A 20,692-nucleotide genomic window follows, 5' to 3' on the forward strand; every position below is an offset into this window, starting at 1 on the left:
TATTTTAGCTTCATTACACTGGCTCCCAGTATGTTTTAGAATTGACTTTAAAATTCTATTGATCACTTTTAAAGCTCTTCATGGCCTCTCGCCTTGTTATATTTCTGACCTTTTAGTCCCATACGCACCAGCACGTACCTTGAGATTCTCGGGCAGAGGTCTGTTGTCTGTTCCAGAGTCTCGACTGAAAACTAAAGGGGACAGAGCGTTTGCTGTCAGGGCCCCGAGGCTCTGGAACAGCCTGCCCGAGGAAATCAGGTCGGCTGAGTCAGTGAACTCTTTTAAGTCCCTTCTTAAAACATACTTTTATAGGAGAGCTTTTCCCGATCTTATTTGACTTTATTTTATCCCTTTTATTTTATTGTATTTTACTAATTTTATATTAAATTTTCATGCTCTTATCTTTTTTTTGTATTATTCTTTACACTTGTTAAAGCACTTTGTAACTTGTTTTTGAAAAGTGCTCTACAAATAAGGATTATTATTATTATGAAGGAATTCCAGGAATATTGTTAGGACTCTTTTTTTCATTGTGCGTTTCCTTTTTACCAGGTGAGATGGGTCCCATGGTGGCCTCTACTCTGAAGCTGGGTATAGCTATTCTCAATGGAGGAAACTCTACTGTACAGCAGGTATGTGTTACTTCTGTTTCTGACCGGTTGACCGGTTTGTGATTGTTCTAATATTGTTACTGTTGGCATTGTATTTGAAATCTGTAAATTTGAATGCAAAGACAGCTGTTCTGCCTATATAATATTTAGGTTTTGTGTCAAGGTAGGTCTGGGCAATATATATAGTAATAATAGTTCAACTTTAGAATAGTTTACTTAAATAGAAAACAGAATACAATAATGAAAACAATTAACTGTGCAAACATAGCTTAGTTTAGAAATATTTAGTGATAAACAAATGTATATAAAATTATCCTCCCATGTAGTAGTTGGGATGGTACCTTTCCAGGAAATGGAAAATACTTTTTGTGTTTCCCTTCTTGGTACCGGCCTATGGCATAGTTTGCACACCATCTAAATTTGTACTTTGTCAATTTTGAGATATCCAAACCGCTTCCATATAATTGTCATTGTGTTAGCTTTTTTTGGCATTTCAGCTTCGGATGGTAACTTCATAAGTTCACTTTAACCATCGCTTTTGTGCCCCTCGGTTTCACAAATGTTTCTCCTTTTTATCAAAAGACATCCACTTTCACATGTACGATATTGTAGTGAGCAAAGACCAGCAGGTCAGCTGACTTTATATACGGCATTCTCTTTGTTAATGGTGCTGTGGTAATTGATATAGGTCCTCAGTAGATGCTTTTGCAGTTTGTAAACTTGCCATACAAACATCAGTTTGCTACGGGCGACCATGTTTTTCCGAGGAGATGCATTGGGACGCATTTAGATTGGAACTGGGGAATACCTACTACAATGATTAACTTCCAACTTGCAATGAGTTGCAGCCTAAGGTCTGTGCATATCAAGTAAAAAGTTTATTATTATGCACATAAATATCACAATCCTGTATCAAGATAGTTTTATAGCGCAGCCCTACTGTCAAGATATGTTAACTGAATTATGTGTTGTAGCACTGAGGTCAAAGTTAATGACCTACAACTATGACTCAATGATGAACACATAATTGAATTAACACATTTCTGACAACAACAACAAAATCTGAATATTATGACATTTGTAAAGATAAATGTTATGGCACAGCTGTTGTACTGGTCTAAATAGGAATATGTACAAATGTACAATATATGTAATCCCATTCTGTATTCCTGCATTGTGTTGTGTTTGTTGAGACCCTGTCAGAGAGGTGCTGTTTCATCTTAATGACAGGTTAAGACCGTAATGTATAGTTTTTCATATCATTGTGTCCACCTCCTGTACTTGTTTAAAATCAGAATTGGGTCTAAAATACATATCAGCTACTGTATCGTATTCTCTCATCGTCTCTCTCTGTCTCTTTGACAGAAAATGTTGGATTATCTGAAAGACAAAAAGGATGTGGGCTTTTTTCAGAGTCTGGCTGGTCTGATGCAGTCATGCAGGTAACTACAAACTCGTGCTGCTTCAGGACTGAAGCAAATATAACGACAAAAACAGGGCTCACTGAATCCGTGTTAGGGTTGTGGATTTCTTGTTTTCCCGACTGACAAAAATCTCTCACTAAATTAAAATTTGCCTAATGCTTTTTATTTTACATTGTACTATTTATTTATTTTTCTTATCTTCTTGATCTTTAGTTATTCCTTTAACTGTGGTTATTCTAGGAAGCTTTGAATATTTTTTCTTGATGTCAGGATCGGCCGAATGCCACAGCAGCAAAAACAGATTGTTGGGCCAGATCAGGCTTACATGCAATGGGTGGTAGATGTATGTCCAAGCAGTGAAAAGCATAAAACCAAAGGCAAAATGTTCCAACATCCCAAAGTTGAAAACACCAGGTAATTCCAGGACATTCACAAAGATGACGCAATACCAGGTAGTGGGGACTTGGACAATATGCACACAAACAGGAAGGGAAACAAAACAGGTGGAACATATTAGGGTAATCAAGACAACAGGAAACAAAGCGTGTAACCAACATGATTACCAAACTAAAACAGGAAATGGGACAACCATGCAGAAACACGGATTCTATAGACAGGACATTCACAGACCAACCGTGAACAGACAGGAACAAATGAACGACAAGCACAGAGTTTCTCACCGGGTCCTCGTTGTGACGCCATTTTTGTCATGGATTTCTTGTTTCCCGAATGATAACAATCTTGTGAAGACAGATGAGATGAGTTCTTTATTTAGTGAACAAAGACCTGAGTTATAGCATAACTTACTTTAGTACAGGAAGTCAGATCTTCTCCACCCCTGTCATTTTCTCATTACAACCTCTAGATGATTACTTAACCATATTTGGACATTTGGAAAATCCATCATGGCAGCCTGTTACAATGACGCAGAATATTCTCACTTATCAAATTGACATATTTGGCAACTCTGGTTGTATTTAAGGTCCGGTCATCATGACCTGTTGCAGGAACATAAACTCAATAATAGGAAACATCTGGCTTCCTTTTAAACTTTAAGAATAATTTTAATAAGCGTGAGTGTTAAGCACATGTGAGTGTTTGCTTCTAATAAGATATAAGATAAAATATGATTTCAGTAACTGCATGAATATGAGCATACATGTATGTTTTTACTACTATAATTATCATTCAATAACATGCAGAAACCTTCTAACCAAGCCAGGCCAAGTCATTTCAGACACAAACAGAAACAGGCCATGTCTCCTTTAAAGCATTAAGGGATACATACCTAAGTTGGTACATATATCACACACTGATTAAAGCACTTACTACTGATAAATGTAAGGTGATACATATAGGTAGTATAGATAGTGTAGTGTAGGTTTCCACCAAATCACATTATACTTCCTGTTTACATCACCCAATGAATTATGGGAACTGTTCCAAAGCGTAGAACATGATTGCTCACCAAGTAGATGTAAGACAAAGAATAATAATAGGAGTGACAAAATCCATCAATATCTGGGTGAAAACAGTGTTCTGGAGATCAACGATAAACATTTGTCTTTGTTTCAGTGTTCTGGATCTCAATGCATTTGAGAGGCAGAACAAAGCAGAAGGACTGGGAATGGTGACAGAGGAGGGATCAGGTAAGCTTCACTATGTTTACACCTCAGCGATTTATATTGTTGAACGGCCATAGCAATTGACATTAAACGTCAATGAATATTTCTTTTTCTGTAGTACGGTATGTTGATATTAAAATGCTTTTCTTCACCAGGTGCAGGTAAAAATCTTAAATGTCTCTCTAATTAACCTAAGGATGGTACCTATAAAAACCAAGACGGCACTGCTTGCTGAAAGCATTGGTTTCATAGTAGAATACTAAATGTTTTATTCTATGGTAGCTGAAGGAAAAACCTTTCTTCTTCCATTTCAAAATACTATATAAGTTTCCCATTAAAATTGTGAAAGCATTTGCTTTAGCATGTCCTGGAGTGGTAGAAAGGGATCATTTAAGTAGTCATTCTAAGAAAAGTATACTCATGGGTGTCACATCTTGTTTGTTATTTTTGATACATGAGGTTCTTTTCATCCTTTGTCGGAAACTTTTTTCATCTTGCTTTGTCCCATTTATCCTGTCGTCATCACTTTGGTTAAGCATTTTGTTGATTTTTATCGAGTAGTAATGCAGTACTACCTATGGTTCATATACATTATCGAGAATGATTTTCTAGTGTACAATTGTATGTGTTTATGTTTTGCCTATTCTGTGTGTACACATTTGTCAAATGTTCAGTCATCCTTTAGATTGCATACGGATACTTTTCAAAATTCAAATCAGTTACTTTCATGTAGCTAACCTATAACAGTGTAGGACATTCTCCTTTGTTATATTATTCTGTAGTAGTAGATTTTAAAATACAGTAATAACTTGCAAACCAACTGCTACTAACTCCTGGATAATAACAGGTAATTATTGGTGCATAACTTATGAACATGTTATAAGAGGTGCAGCACCCATGTTAGTTTTAAGTAATTTCTGGTTTAAAAAGGTAAATACTGTTACAGGATATGACATTTCAAGTATAATTACAAGTATAATCACTTCTCTGTGGGGAAATTTCTATTCTGCTTTAACATACTTATCGACACCAACCTTTAGTGTCAAATAGGTCTTGATAGTCTACAATCATTAAGCATGTAAAATTCCTTGTTGGATTGTTGTGTGATATAGATAATGTCTGTCACAACATAAATGCCTTTTTGTGCTAGCCATTGCTATATTAATATTACTGCTATATTTCTTGGTTTAGTCAAGTAGATCATGACTGTTTAAATATCAAGTAAATACATATAACATATTACAATAAATACAGCCTTTTTCACGTTGCTGCTCATAATGAGGTGTTTATCCAACCGTATGGCATTTTTTTCTGAACTGAATTATTTTAGTCCAAACCTTTATGTGTAGAATTAAGAAAAACCCTTCCTAAACCAGTAATTACTAAAATTGACTTTATATTAATCTCCTGCACCTATTACAGCAAAAAGCCATGGCACTAACTACAGCTGATAATGTTTTTCTATTTCCTCATTAATGTCTTATGTACGCATGTAAATACAACGTAATCACAGGCACTGTTATCAAAACAGGTTCACCGTGGATGCACATCCACAATAAAAGCACAAGGGCTCGGTGTAATATATTGTTTTAGATTTTCAAGTCTTACTGAGTTTTATTGGCTGAACAGGTTTTCTGTCAACACATTATTATTTGTTCCATGTTGACCAAACCAAACTAAATTCGGAAGAATCTAAGCTCTTTTCCCTATATGTAATCTTTTTCTTTGTTTCTTACTTTCTTTCTCTCTTTCTTTCTTCCCCCTGTTTTCCTTTTCTCATTTTGGTTTACTGCACTTTCTTCCCTTCCTCAGTCATCACTCATGAGCGTGGTAATTATGCCTCCTGCCATTTTACTGTGTGTTGATTGGTCTCTCTCTCTCTCTTTCACTACAGTTGGTTAGTAGTTGTGTCAGTTCTGTCCAGGTCCTGAGTGTAGACCTTCTAACCTGATGCTTGTAGATACTTTTCTGCCTTACCCTCACCAGTCTAATCTTTTTTTTGTTGTTTGGCCAATTGTAACTCACTCTGGTTGGTTTGTAGTTGGTCTTTTTATGTTTAGAGTCTTGGTTCACTAATGAATTTTTACGTAAAATGTGTCATGTCATTCTCGTCCACATTAAACAAACTGAAGATGATATTATGACGCCTTGTTTTGGTACAAACCATGTAGATGTTAAGATTTAAAAATCCAGACATGTTCAGGCAGAAGTAGTAGAATGTAGCTGTAGTGTCAAAACCTGCCGTCTAAAACAGAACCCATGTATGCCTTCCTCTCAGGATTTGTACAGTATCTGGCACATTCTAAATATCACTAATATTACGATTTACCTTCCCCCACCCTCATCCTACACCCCCACCCTCTCGGTCAACCTAAAGTCAGCTGGTTGTTTTGTCTCAGTAATGGAGATGGTTATTGTGCTGGTTGTTATCTGTTGTGAAGTGTACAATCCCCTGTGTGTTCTCAGCCACTATCTCTGTTCTTTTCGACTCACTCTCTTGGGGCTGCAAAGAGTATGAAAAATACCAAACATGGCAGATTAAAGCTCCACTCGCTGCATCCCTATTTTTGTAATACATATGGATCAAATGAGTATGTATAATGCGAAAGGGGGCATAATGAGAAATCCACAAAGAATTTGCACCATTACAACCCACAACTTTACTGTTTTGGTTCAGTCACAGCGCTCATCAGGTGGACACAAACACAACTCTGGACGAATGCTACTGTTGCTCTGTGTCTGCTGGAATGTGCTTTTGCCAAATGTTTGCTGACACGTTTGGCATGTACATTTATGATATCATACTATTCTAGGTTATGTTTAAATCTTGTGATGGAATCGGATGTTTATCTATCAATTACCTCTCTTGTTTACAGAAATACTTTATTAGAGATTAGCCAGTTTGAACAAGGATTAATACAATCTTATCAATCATATACTCAGTTGCCAGTTTATTAGCTGCACCTAGCTAAAACCGTGCAGCCTAATAAAACAGTCCTGCTGTTAATTCTCCCTTCTTGGGGGTTCTAATGTTTAGCTTTTGTTAGTGTAGTACATTAGTACGTTCAGTATTAGTACAGGATAAAGTGCACACACACACACACACAAATTGCAAGTAGTTGCAGCCCTGTTTATTTCTCTCGTCTCACCTTTTCATCCATTCTGTTTTTGGCCATACATCTTCTTTCTTCTCTTCTCTCTGTGTGCTGGCTGAGCTGTGTTCTGTAGTCAGTGTACTTGTCCTCCATGACTGTTGTGCTTATGTGAAAAATAATTAATTTGAGTAATAATGCTTTTTTTATGAGTTTTATTTTTTTACTTATTTTCACCACAGTATTTTAAATTCATGATATGGTTGTAGTTGTAGTCGTGCATTATACTGTGTGTTACAACCTAGAAGAACTTTTATGTGCATTTACTGTACACCACATATTTAGTGTGTCTTTTTTTATAATCTTTATTCCCCGTCAGAGATTTACTTGGATTTAAGGGGGGAAAAAGTTAATGTGGTCAAATCCTTTTCCAACTGTGAAAACTGTATTCCACTCATCTGGTTTATCGTCGTGTTGGGAATAAGCTTGAAAGTGCCTTTACAAAATCACTACATATTATTTCACCTTATTCTTACAATTTTAGAAATACATCAAATGTCATTGAAAAAACAACAACAGATATCTGTTTTGGTAATAAATACAGTGTTAGGTTATTTGAGATATTATATCATCGCTATTGATTAACACAAATTATCATATCTACAAAAATATTCAGTAGTGAGTTTTATTGCTATAGTAACACTAACTGTAAAATCGGTGAGAGAGTAAATGTTAAGATGTACCGACTCCATATATCAGTCCATCCAGGAATTTACAGTAAGACTTTGCTAACAAGCGAATCAACACAAATTCAACCAATCCTCAAATTATTTATGTGAGCTAGCAATTTTGTCCTATCCTTACAGAATTTCTGGTCTAATCTTGCAAATGACTTAATTTTCCTAGCCTGGCATTGCCTGTCTGGCTTAGCCTATGCCGTTACTATGTACCGTCTGGTCCTTGTTTAACCTTGTTTAAGAGACAGAATCGCAAGGTTCAAGCTGACAAGTAGAGCGTGTCTTGTATCATGACCTCTGGACTGTATCACTGCGTTAGTGAAGTGGCCAGGAAGAGAACCAGCACCCCCAAATCTGATGTCATGGTACTCTGCTAGAAAACAGTGCAGAGTACAGAGCTTTGGGTAATTACAGAAAGAACAAGATCACGGACACAGCTACCCCCTCGATGCATCCCTTTTGAGGTAGTCTGGGTATATACAACTGGAAGGAGACCCCTTGAAGACCCAAAACACACTAGAGGGATTGCATATTTGATATGCCACCAACTTGGAGTCCACCTGTAAGAGCTGGAGGACATGGCTGGGGAGAGTGGTGTATGGACCTCCTTACTTAGACATAACAATTGAATTCTCATATTTTTTAGTGGATACAATCGGATGCATTTTTGTTTTTTCATTACACAAGTGGACATCCACAATAGTCAGCACAAATTCAGTAATTTTGGGCACAACACTAATCTCTGACATCCTGGCGGGACTGATGTATAGTTAGGAACATGTTGCACTTTCAGCCTTGTTTCAAACCTACAGATTATCCTCCCTCAGCCCAGTTCACTTTGTTGTATTTGTCATATTGTATGGATGTGTTCTGTTAATGTTTATTTTGATGTTATTGTATAAGTTATTGTGTAGTGTCTCATCTTCCTTTCTCTGACCCTCTTTTCCTTTTGCATTCTATGGTTCAAAGCAGCATTTTAGCACAGTCAGAGCAGCTGTTCTCTACTTCCTGAGTGTATTTGTAATCTCTGCAGAATCTACAATGGCAAGCAGCAAGCAACATGTTTTCTGTAAACCAAACCGGCTTTGTGAAAACATGAAAAGAGCCTTGATCCAGACCTGACTGTAAAAACTGTAAAAAAATGCTGCAGTTTAAAAACCAATCCATTTCAGTCCACCTCTAAGTACAGTGGCTGCCCACTGCTCATCCAAAAGTGTGTGTGTGTGTGTGTGTGTTTTTGTTGGGAAAGAATGGTGTATTATGATCATACACCTTACACGGACTGAAAACAGACACTGGGGATTTCCTCACATTAGCTCCCTCTCTTTTTAATACTCCATCTTCTTGTTTGTCTATCCCTTTCCTGTATGTTGTCTGCTTTTGTCTGCTCTGTTCTCTGACTTTTTTTATTTGTATGTGTGTCTGTTTATGTGAATGTGTGTGTGTGTGTTTGCACATGCCCGTGTTCTTGTGTGAACATTGTGCATACCTGTGTATGGGCTTGTGCATATGTGTGTCTGCATGTGTGTCTGTCTCTGTACGCGTGCGTGTGTGTTTCCTCTCTCCGGCCAGGTGAGAAGGTCATGCAGGATGATGAGTTCACCTGTGACCTTTTCCGCTTCCTGCAGCTGCTCTGTGAAGGACACAACTCAGGTGTGTGTGCAAGATCTCTGTTTCTTACTGATTTCGACCTAGGGATATAGCTGAGCATCTGCATTTTGGGTACATTTCCTAATGATCTAGTGCAGGGGTCAGCAAATAAGTCTGGCATCGGGCCAAAATTTTCTCAAGTCATTAGATGGCAGGCCAGAACATATTCAATTAATTATTTATGATCTATCATTACACCATGTGCCTCCTTAGCTCAGTTAGTAGTGCACAGGACTTCTGTTTGAGGGGTTGTGTGTTCACTCCTTGCTTGCTGCCAGTAATTGCTCCCTACCTTTTCAACAAATTGATTAGGAAGAGATTGTTTTACATCAAGCACAATTAAGCATGTGCAGGAGTGTGTGGCGATTGGTCCACATCAAGCTATGGAGCTTATTTTCATTTCCCCAGTATCTCCAGGCAGAGGAAATTCCTGCTTTTTTCATTCAGAAAAAAAGAATCTGATCTCACATTTTCTGACGGCTTTTTCAGAGGTGTGTCAAGCAAGCCAGAGACTCTTTTGAATTTCCTTCAGAACTTTTCAAAGTAAAAGCTCTCAGTTAAACAGGACATAAAGTACTGCTGCAAAAACAATCTCGCACTTTTATTTTGTAGGCACATTCATTTAAAAGAATGTCTTTAAGTGATTGTCTCATGACTGAGATCTGTTTCAGCACCAGCCACTATTATTTTTATTTTATTTTTGCCACTATTAAAGTAATCTGACCGGTCCTGGCCCGCAGGCCGCCTATTGCCGACCACCACCATATTATTATTATTATGTCCCATCCTTTGCAGAGACACAGACATGCAGCACCAAGTACAGTTCAACCCAGGGCCTCCTGTTGCCGACCACTGATCTAGTGATGATAGTGGTTGATTAATGCACATTTACTCAGAGCGTGACCCACTATATTTTGGACACTAAGCTTTCCTCTCTGAAGATTTAATTCTGATGTCCAAGACGTAACATACGATGTTCTGCAATATTTTAATTCCATGTCCACCATTACTGTATTTATTCTTCTGAACACACTTTAGAAGCATTTTGTGATATCCTGTTTCAGACTTCCAGAACTACTTGAGGACACAAACAGGGAACAATACGACTGTCAACATCATTATCTCTACTGTTGACTACCTCCTCAGAGTACAGGTTAGCTCCTTTTGTTCACTTCTGCTGGCTCATAAAGGATGTATTGTACAGTGTCTTTTGAATGTCGTTTAGAACTCTTCAAAATAAAAGCTCTCAAAAAACTTGTCATAAAGCATTGTTGCTTTTATTTTGGAGGCACAATCACTTAAGAGGAAGTGGTTGTGTGAGTAACTGTATCTGTCATGACTGAGATCTATTTCAATACCAGCCACTATCAATTTATTTATTTTTTATTTTTCTGCTATCAAAGCTATCTGGCCGGTCCTGGCTCGCGGGCCGCCTATTGCCGACCACCACCATATTATGTCCCATCCTTTGCAGAGACACAGACATGCAGCACCAAGTACAGTTCAACCCAGTTAACAAAGTATTCAGATGGTGACCCTAATGACAACGTCCTAAGCATTCATTATCGTGAGATGTTACCTTTACCTAGGCACACACCTTTTCCCAGCAAGCCATTTGGATTCGTGACCCATGCACAACCCCCAGTGCAAAAAAGACACAGGGTGCTTCTCAAGTCTCTTATTTGTGTTTCCTCGCTCCTCGCTCGGAAGTTGTTCAGCTCCGCCATCTTGCAGACCGTCCCAAAGCTCTTATTTGCGCTCTGAGGATCAAGGAGCGATCTCTGAGGAGATATGATGCATCCTTCGCGGAAGTCTTTTACTGACCGACACGCCCCCTTACTGGGTAGCCGTTATATTGATTGGACAGCTGATCGGACTGATCTGATGCACGATCAGATAACATTAAAGTCAAGTGCATCTCTGTAAAGAGTTACTATATTTGATTTGTTTTATGATTCACTGTCTAGTTAAAATCTGAGTTCATTGTAGGTCAGAACAACAAAAGCCCCACACACAACTTTCTTCATTTATTAGAAAGAGTTTTCTTTCTTTAATTTCTCAAGTCAACTTTTATTATGGAGACAATTAAAGTCAGAAAGAGAGTCTGTCAGCAATAAACATGTTTTACATAATTTATCGTCATTTCTATTCAGTCACATGCGAGGCTGCTCATTCTTGTGTTTAGTCCAAATAGACCACTATAAAATAAAGCCGCTCATCCAGCCATCTCACCTACTGCATCTGATGAAAGCAGCCGGTGGCTCTGCGAGTAAAATCAGCTGATGAAAGTATGAATGAAAGCCGCTATGCTAAAAGAAAGGCGTCGGATTGATATGATGGAACGCAGTGATCGATCGGTGACGAGTGATGTGACTTGCATAAATTTAATGTAGCCTATGCAGTAGGCTAGTGGAAATAAACTGAAAGCCTAAAACTGAGTGTTGACTTAGAGTTACATCATTTCAATTTCTCTTAAACCTTTAGCCTAATAAATCACAAGACATCATATTCTGGGTTATTCAATAACGAATTCACAATCAGAATCAATAAATAGCCTATAAATGCAGATAATATAAGCATTGTGCCAGTAGAAATTATTCATGTGCAGGTGTTTGTTAAACAGATAACAGCTACAGAGAGAATCATGCTGCTTTGCACTGATAACTGAGACTTTATTAGTATCAGAACAGTGCACTTGTGTGCAGACACAAACTCCATCAAAAGTCTCTGCAGCTGTTAGAGCCAACTGACCGCTGATCCAGCTGTGATCAGCTGCTGCCATCATCAGAAATGGATGTCGCTTCATGTGACGCATTGGAGGAAAGGACGTCTCATGTCTCTAAAAACCTATTTCCCTGTCCCTTCTCTCCTGGCTTGGTTTCCTTGCGTCTCTCCATGCATCCCTGGTGGGTCGGGACTAAGACTCAAGGAAAAGATGCAAGTGAGGGAAACGTGGATGCAATTAAGAGACTTGAGAAGCACCCACAGTATCAGACTACTGTGGAGACCGTGCACTGTATTGTCTTGCAGAGCCACCTTCTGGTTTCTATTGAACTGTTACTTACTTGCAGTTAAGCAATGCAGTTTATGATTATAAGTTAGAGTTTGTGAATGTTCACTTTATCAACCAAAGACATGGTTTAGAAACAAGTGAAGTGTTCTGTCTGTATATCTAAATGAAAGGTTCCTGTGTGTGAAATCATTGTAACACTGTAACTTTTAAAATGAGGCCAAAACTAAAAAAACAAAATGTTATATATGTTCTAAAATGTTGTTATTCAACTTTGACTTTTCTCTTTTTTCTTCTGCTTGCTGTTGTTTATACATGACACAACAAAACTGTTGAAAACAGTATCGTTGTTTTATTTACTCAAAGTTAATCTGATCATTCTTGTCTTCTTTGACCCCACTTCCTCGCTCTCCTTCAGGAGTCTATCAGTGATTTCTACTGGTATTATTCTGGGAAAGATGTTATTGACGAGCAGGGCCAGAGGAATTTCTCCAAGGCAATAAATGTGGCCAAGCAGGTTTTCAATACACTCACAGAGTACATCCAGGTACGAGAAGTTAGTTACTACTACTATTGAAATCGCTGTTACATAGAATCAACTGGCACCTGAGAGTTTTCAAAAGCTGATGAAAAGGTCTTGAACAATCCAAATTGAAGGTGTCATAATTAGTAAGAGGTAATTATTAGATTTCCTTTTTCACCAAAATGAGCTGTTGCTTTATTCAGATGCTAAAGTCAAGTAAGGCAGATCGTTTCCTTACTATTGATCATATTAATTTGAGGCAGAGTTTGAGGAAATATTTACACTCATTATTACAATAATACAATATGGATTGTGTTGGCCGAAGACAATATTGCAATGCTCACATACTTTCATTTAAAGCTAATTGTTGGTTGTGATGTGATTGTGGTGGTGCTGCAGGGTCCGTGTACTGGCAACCAGCAAAGTTTGGCCCATAGTCGCCTCTGGGATGCTGTGGTTGGTTTTCTACATGTCTTTGCTCACATGCAGATGAAATTGTCTCAGGTAAGTTAAAGTCACAGTGTGGGCTAGGGGTCTAAGATACTGACATTGTAGTTGCATCTACAGTTTGAGTCCAGCCACGGACCATTACTGCATGTCATCACCTCCCTCTCCACACATTTGCATTGTACTTAATGTGGGGAAAAAGTGCCCAAAAATGCACTTATGACTGAAATGTCCCCAGTGAGAGGCAGCAAACATGCATTCTTACCACCTCAACTGGTGCAACCAGCCACACTGAGAAGAAACCTCATCTTGGCCACTTTAAGGCCATAGGTAAAGGCTGGGACAAAGAATAAATTAAGGGTTTTGATTACTACAGCCAATACCTTTAACCACCAGCCAATTTCACCATTTTCACCATCTGGAAGTCGTAAACTCCTGCACCTGAACGTGATGATAAAACATATCACAATGTCCTTCTTGTTATACAGTACATTAAACTACATAGATGCATTTGGCCTTTACTGTGTCAATTCCAATGTTAAATTTGGAGATTTTTAAGATGCAACGACATTTCAGATCACAGAAAAGGTGGGACAACACTTGCTGGCGACAATTCAATGTAATTTCCTGTTTCTATTGTATACTACTCTCAGCAGTGTCCTTCATGTAATGTTATTCTCAATATGCTTTCAACATATCATGAAATTAAAATGTACCGTGAAACCCTGAAAACCACTTGAAGCGCAACGTTTCCCGTAACCATAGTAACTCACTCGCACTCCTGCCTGCTTGCGCACCGTGGGAGAGGGAGAGGGAGAGACGCTGACTGAGATACTCTGAGCAGTATGCAGGGAAAGAAATTACTAGTTGTTTTTTAGAAATAAAGTCAATGACGGTCTGAAAAGTCGCTAAGTGTGTCAGGTGTGTGTGAGGGGACGGGGTAGCTATGGAAAGATTCAGTATTCAGTGGTTATATAAGGTCATAATTTATATTCATATGAAATATTTTGACAGTAAAAAAGAGCTGTGGCTACAGGCGTGGGGGTATAGAGAACAAGATCTTATAACTATTTTTTTATACTTTCATATTTTTATCAAAATTATTGCTAGGAATGATTCAGTAATCGCTGGGTATAGATAGCGTCCCTACCATACCTACCAAATTCTACCAAATATCAATCAAATATAATACATTTCAGACAGACAGTGAACAATGCAAGAAGCCTTTCTGGGGTTGTTCTTTCTAAATTGGTTGAGTGTAGATGCAAGGGGCAATCTTAACACATCTTTTTCTTTCTTCTTTCACCTCAGGACTCCAGTCAGATTGAGTTACTGAAGGAACTGATGGATCTGCAGAAAGATATGGTGGTCATGCTGCTGTCTATGCTGGAGGGTAGGTTTGTATTCATGACTAGATCTGTATTATATATTGAAGCAGGAGGGCCTTGCTGGACAAGCTGATTGAATGACAGAAACACAAGGTCACAGTGTTTGCAAAGCACATATATTCTTCAGAAAAAGCAAATATTCGAGAATTCACTCCCTCAAAACATTTTTTGGATCACTTCTGCTCACACATTTTGTAATTACTTTTCTTTTTAATATCTGTTACAGTTATTGAGATATGAATATTAAACATATCATTTTTTTGAATGGCCGTCTATGGGACTGCGGATATTCATCAAAATCTTTAATCCTTTTTTCTGTAAACATATTTCATTCTTGCCATATATTTCATCCAATCTTCACCAAACATGGGACATCCCATATTTAGATAACCCCGAATAAAATATATTAGTTTGTTTTTAGGTATCACTTACTTTTAAACTTTTGAAGGCATGGCCTGATGCACTCTTAAGCTAAATTGGATTGCAACCAAATATGGCATGTTGTACATACAGCTACACTGCATAAGTGCGTAACATTTCATACAATTCTACCCAGAGGTGACGCTACAGTAACATTAAAACATGATTTCTACAATTCTATTTTCTTTAATAAAAATTAAACTTGGTACAGAACCATGGCATGTGTACAACTTGGCACCAGTAGCTTTACCTTGCGGGAAGTTCTAAAATACTGTGTTCTGGTCAATGACTCATGAGTAGGGCTGCAACTATTGATTATTTTCATAGTCACCCCCTAACCCTAATTAAACCATTTAATTAAATATCTTTCAAGTGAATTACTGATCTCCAACACACAGCCTAACTAGCTCACCTTACCATTAATTGAACAAGGTTTACTATTCAGAATTAACACCATTATCAACACCAGGGGGAAACCAGTGAAGAAGACAAGACAGCGTAGGATACTCCTATAATTCACTGATTTACTATTGCACTTAAGGTGTTTGCTAACACAACTAGAAGAGTGTTCTCTTAGCCAGCACCTTCCATGAGACCTCAAAACAAAGAATGCAAAGAACTATGAAGAGGCCGCTCCAAGATGACAGCCCGGCTTTATCACCCAAAACATAAGCTCATAATCTGATTTATTGCCAAGTAGGTTTTAACTTTAAAAGGTGTAACTTTTTAACAAATATTTTTGCTTTCGAACTATATAAAATAAAAGCACATTAAAAGCAAGTACTAAAACTACAACTGTACATTAACAATGTAATGTCTATTTAGAATAATAAAGCAACAGCCCCCTTTCATAATACTTATGTAATTTTTCTTTATTTTTCCAAAGTGCTTATAAATTTTATAAGTGGAGAATGTTCTGTAGGCTACATTATGAGCTAGATGTTGATTTACTTTAAAATATTAAACCATTACTCAAATTGTAAAGACAGAATGTCAGCGGTACGAACATTGAAACTATCTTACAGTTGTGGCCTTTCGTCTGTCATTGCTGCTCTGTTGTTGTTGCTACAGTGGTCTGTGTAACTGGGACCAGAGGGCTCTGTGGGCGTGACTGGCCGGCCGGCTGGCACCGCTAACCTCACTGCCTCAAAACTTCTCAAAAGTATATTTAGTGATATAATAGCGTACAAAACTTGTAAAAACACAAAACCGTTCTGCTGTTAGCTTTTTTCTCCGTTGCTTTCCGCTTCTAGCATGAAAGCTTCTTCTTCGTGAGTAGTCTTACAGTCAAGCAGTCATGGCAGTAAATAGAAGCAATACTGCCCCCAGCACTTCCTGCAGTGCATTGCCTTTAGAAATGAACAACCAGAAATGTTCTTAATGAGAAGATTGTTATCGCTCCCTTAAATGGCATCTTTGTAACGACACGTCGACAATGAAATTTCACGTTAACAAATTTTTAGAAACGGCGTCGTCGACTATGTCGCCTAATCGTTGCAGCCCTACTCATGAACTGTGAGGCAGAGACAACAAACATTTGCCTACAACAATTTATAGAACTTCGATTAATGTACATGAAGCAACAGCAGCAGTTACAGCAATCACACACATTTTCTTCAGGAAATGCAAACATTCCAGTGTAAATATGTTGTCTTCTTTGGCAGGTAATGTGGTGAATGGGACCATTGGGAAGCAGATGGTGGACATGTTGGTGGAGTCCTCCAACAACGTGGAGATGATCCTCAAGTTCTTTGACATGTTCCTCAAACTGAAAGACCTGACCTCCTCAGACACCTTCAAGGAGTATGACCCTGATGGAAAAGGCTAGGCTCTAAAAACATATTTATATACATATATTCATTCTTCATATTTGTCATTGGCAAAGCACCAGCATCATTTGCATATAAAAAGATTTCCAGAGTGACATGGAGAGAGCTGATGATGATTTATAGATTTATTAATGAACTTACAGGTGTCATCTCCAAGAGGGACTTCCACAAGGCCATGGAGAGCCACAAACACTACACCCAGTCTGAGACGGAGTTCCTGCTCTCCTGTGCTGAGACTGATGAGAATGAGCTTCTGGATTACGAAGAATTTGTTGAGCGCTTCCATGAGCCAGCCAAGGTAAATGCTGTGATGTTTATAGAGCTTTAAAATGTCTACAAAGGGCCTTATAATGTCCAAATCTAAGCCCTTCAGAATGATTAAAATCTATGATTAAAATCTATTTTTAGATAATTCAACATGGGTTTAGTGGGAGAGCTCTCATTATTTCTATTTTCGGTCGTCTTTTTGTTTTGTTTTTTACCTTTCATTTCTTGAACTGGATAAAGGAGTTGGGATATTTTTTTGATCAGTGGTTTTCGAGAGCATAAAAATGATTCCACTTGCTTGTATTAATTAGCGTGTAGTTTCATTTCATATTGAGGTGTCTCCTACTCGTTTGATTCACATCAAAATGCTTACACATCATGTATCTGAAAGTAATAGAAAGTTTTAACCAAGGATTGGTTGGTGGGATGCTGTATATGCATCATGTGTGGGTTGGCTGTCACTGGCCAGATGCACTTTTTTACTTTCATTTTCTTATTTTTTTTATTGAAGGGCGTTGGATCACAGCCTGCAAATTAGAGTAATGTAATGGGTTGAAAAAGATTTTGTTGAAAAGACAATAATCGCTTTATTGTCCCCTTGGAACTGTGATTCAAAAGGACATTGGATTCAATGTGGCGGTTTTACTGACCAACCTGTCGGAGCACATGCCTCATGACACCCGGCTGCAGACCTTCCTGGAGCTGGCAGAGAGCGTCCTCAACTACTTCCAACCCTACCTGGGCCGGATCGAGATCATGGGCAGCGCCAAGCGCATTGAGAGGGTCTACTTTGAGATCAGTGAGTCCAGTCGAACACAGTGGGAGAAACCTCAGGTAAAGCACATGAATAAATGAATATAGAATATGTCACTTCAAAGAGACATCACTTGATCTGATTACAGTGTTCAGTAGTGGCAACAACTTCCTCCCACCTCTTTACTTTCTGCCCAGGTCAAAGAATCCAAGCGTCAGTTCATCTTTGATGTGGTGAATGAAGGAGGGGAGAAGGAGAAGATGGAGCTTTTTGTCAATTTCTGCGAGGACACCATCTTTGAAATGCAGCTGGCGGCTCAGATGTCTGACGCTGGTGAGCGCTCAGCAGTCAAAGAGGAGAGTGAGCGGGAGAAGCCGGATGAGGACAACCCTGAGATGGGCTTCTTCTCTGTCACCACTGTCCGCATGGCTCTGTTAGCTCTGCAATACAACGTCATGCTGCTGATAAAGGTGAGAGCCCACGCAGCACCAAACCACTGAAGTGTCTGTATCCACGGCAACAAGTGCTGACGGGTCTTTCAGCAAGAATCTATCTATTGGTTATTCTCTTGGCCTTAAGTATGTAAAGTCCGCAAGACCTGTTTAAGAAGGCTAGCCGCATATTAGACACACAGCATTGTAGGCTATGTAATGTTATACAAGCTACAGTAACTTCTGTCAGCAGCAGCACAGCTTTGGCTCATGAATACTGTTATATTCCCCATATACCCCGGTAAGATGTCGGGAAGGTATGAAGGAATAGATACGTGTGAAGCCAAGAGACAAAACGACAACACTCACATACCACACTAGTTTCGAGAAGCCCTTCCTCTTAAGTTGAAGGACTTTTCCCCCTCAGTGAGGCCTGTCAGGAGAATTGCTGTGTGCTTTTTTGCATTTTTCCAAACTTCGAACAGATAAACCAGCTGACAAGACTGAGGCGTAACTTGCTCATCACTGCTTGGCTCAGTTGGACCTTATTTAAGTAAACATGACTGATGCTGCTGTTTGATTGGGTTACATGACATACATGACACATTACATGTGTAAATTTTGAGGATAGAACAGTCCATGTTATTACTCAACAAGAAGCAGTTAAGTACCACTGTACAAACAATTCTCTTCTACCTTTCTCACTTTTAAGGTGCTGTCCATGAAGAGTTTGAAGAAGCAGGTGAAGAGGATAAAGAACATGACAGTGAAGGACATGGTCACCACCCTGGTGTCTTTCTACTTGTCTGTGTTGCTGGGCCTCCTCCATGTGGCCTTCAGCGTGGCCCGAGGATTTTGTCGAATCTTCTACAACACCTTCATGGGAGGCAATCTAGTGGAGGGGGCCAAGACCATAAAGGTAACTATACATAATTCTAAAGAAGTTAAACAAACTCAATACAGTAAGAGCTGCTTCTAAATACACAAACCGCCTCCATCCCTAGGTGTCGGAGCTGCTGGCCAACATGCCTGATCCCACCCAGGACGAGGTCAGGGGCGAAGGGGAGGACAGAGAGAAGAGACCCTCTGAACGCAGCTCCCCAAAGGAGGACCTGGCTGACCTGGCTGTCAACACCAGTGAGACCGAGCTGCTGTCAGACATTTTTGGCCTAGACTTAAGAAGAGAAGGGGGCCAGTATAAGATCACCCCACATAACCCCAACGCCACCCTGACCGAACTGCTAAACTCCCCGGTTCCTTCCCCGGCCCCATCAAGTGCACCCACAGCACCCCTACCGGAGCTCAGACGGAGGCATCCGGTAAGTCGAAGTTATTGTTTAATGTACTTTTGCTCTTTTGCTTACTGCTTTCTTTTTTTTCTCTACAGTTTCTTTTTAACCCAGCCTATTTAACCTCATTGACAAATCAAGAATAAATCATCAAAGATCCCAAATTTTAACTTCATGTCTTTTCGGACTTGTCTCTTAAAACTGTATAACTATACATCATCACTATTGTGGTCAATTGCACAAAAATACAACATGTATCGTAGAAGGAAAACAAGACTGAATGGTAATGTGAGTATGGTGATGTACAGGTGTAATGTTTATCATGTTCACTGTCTAAGTTTAGTGTGTTTGGTGTGCTAATTAGCAATAAGCAGCTGAGGCTGATGGGAATGTCATCAGTTTTGCGTGTATTTGGTCATAAACCAAAGTGTTGGACACGATGACTCGATGATGGTCAGAGGATCAATAGATTTCAATCTATCCAATATTTACTGAGATATTTTGATTTCTGTCACTGTCAGTCTGATTGCCGGTCCACCACTTTTGGTCCGAACAGTCATGACTAAATAAGTAACAATCCAGTTTAAAGTGTGGATAAAAACATTCTTAGTAAGAGTTTCATAGTCAAAAACAAATCTGCTTCATTAGGAATATCTGGGTGTTGTTGACTGTAAGTAATTAAATCCATGAACTGCGGTCAGATTCTTATTGAAACGTTGCTAAACATTGATTGGTGCATAGTATGTATCATCATGTTTTCCCACTTCCAAGTCCTGCCTGCTTCTGCTCAGTGAGAAGAGCACAGGAACAAAAAGAAACTTGTGTGTCATGTAAGATCAGTCATAAGAAGAAGAGGAAGAAGAAGCTGATTGAGAAAATAGGTTTTCAGGGCTTAGCATTGCTAGCAAACACTCCACCCACAAACTTGGCTTGATTGTCTAACAGTGTTTTCTGTTTCAGTCGAAGAGCTCTTCCTCAGAGGAGAAGGAAGCAACAGCCGACACAGATTGTGAACCTGAGAAAACAGAGTATGTTCATATTTTATATTTATCTATTGCTACACCGGCCATTGTAACTATGGTGGCTGACAAAAACACACCATGTGTGGACAGTGGAGATGTTACAGTACAGTACAGTTGGGACACAGCTATGAAATGCCGTTAAACAGCAGAACAGAAGGGTTACAGCCTGACAC

The 20,692-nt window shown here is 38.9% G+C and overlaps 1 protein-coding gene across 1 annotated transcript in view; it reads left to right on the top strand.

The window, feature by feature from the left end:
* The window catches only part of ryr2a (ryanodine receptor 2a (cardiac)), a 195,588-nt gene that overhangs the window by 156,589 nt on the left and 18,307 nt on the right, over positions 1-20,692 (top strand). Inside the window, exons 86-100 of the mRNA XM_046068849.1 lie at positions 553-632; positions 1,977-2,053; positions 3,611-3,684; positions 9,062-9,142; positions 10,204-10,292; positions 12,568-12,696; positions 13,072-13,176; positions 14,431-14,512; positions 16,592-16,750; positions 16,900-17,054; positions 17,642-17,857; positions 17,975-18,247; positions 18,921-19,127; positions 19,213-19,527; positions 20,458-20,525. Coding sequence (XP_045924805.1) covers positions 553-632; positions 1,977-2,053; positions 3,611-3,684; positions 9,062-9,142; positions 10,204-10,292; positions 12,568-12,696; positions 13,072-13,176; positions 14,431-14,512; positions 16,592-16,750; positions 16,900-17,054; positions 17,642-17,857; positions 17,975-18,247; positions 18,921-19,127; positions 19,213-19,527; positions 20,458-20,525 — 2,110 coding nt within the window. The remainder of the gene's footprint in view (positions 1-552; positions 633-1,976; positions 2,054-3,610; positions 3,685-9,061; positions 9,143-10,203; positions 10,293-12,567; positions 12,697-13,071; positions 13,177-14,430; positions 14,513-16,591; positions 16,751-16,899; positions 17,055-17,641; positions 17,858-17,974; positions 18,248-18,920; positions 19,128-19,212; positions 19,528-20,457; positions 20,526-20,692) is intronic.

Source organism: Micropterus dolomieu, linkage group LG14, assembly GCF_021292245.1.
Source record: "Micropterus dolomieu isolate WLL.071019.BEF.003 ecotype Adirondacks linkage group LG14, ASM2129224v1, whole genome shotgun sequence".
In the NCBI taxonomy this organism is placed as follows: Eukaryota; Metazoa; Chordata; class Actinopteri; order Centrarchiformes; family Centrarchidae; genus Micropterus; species Micropterus dolomieu.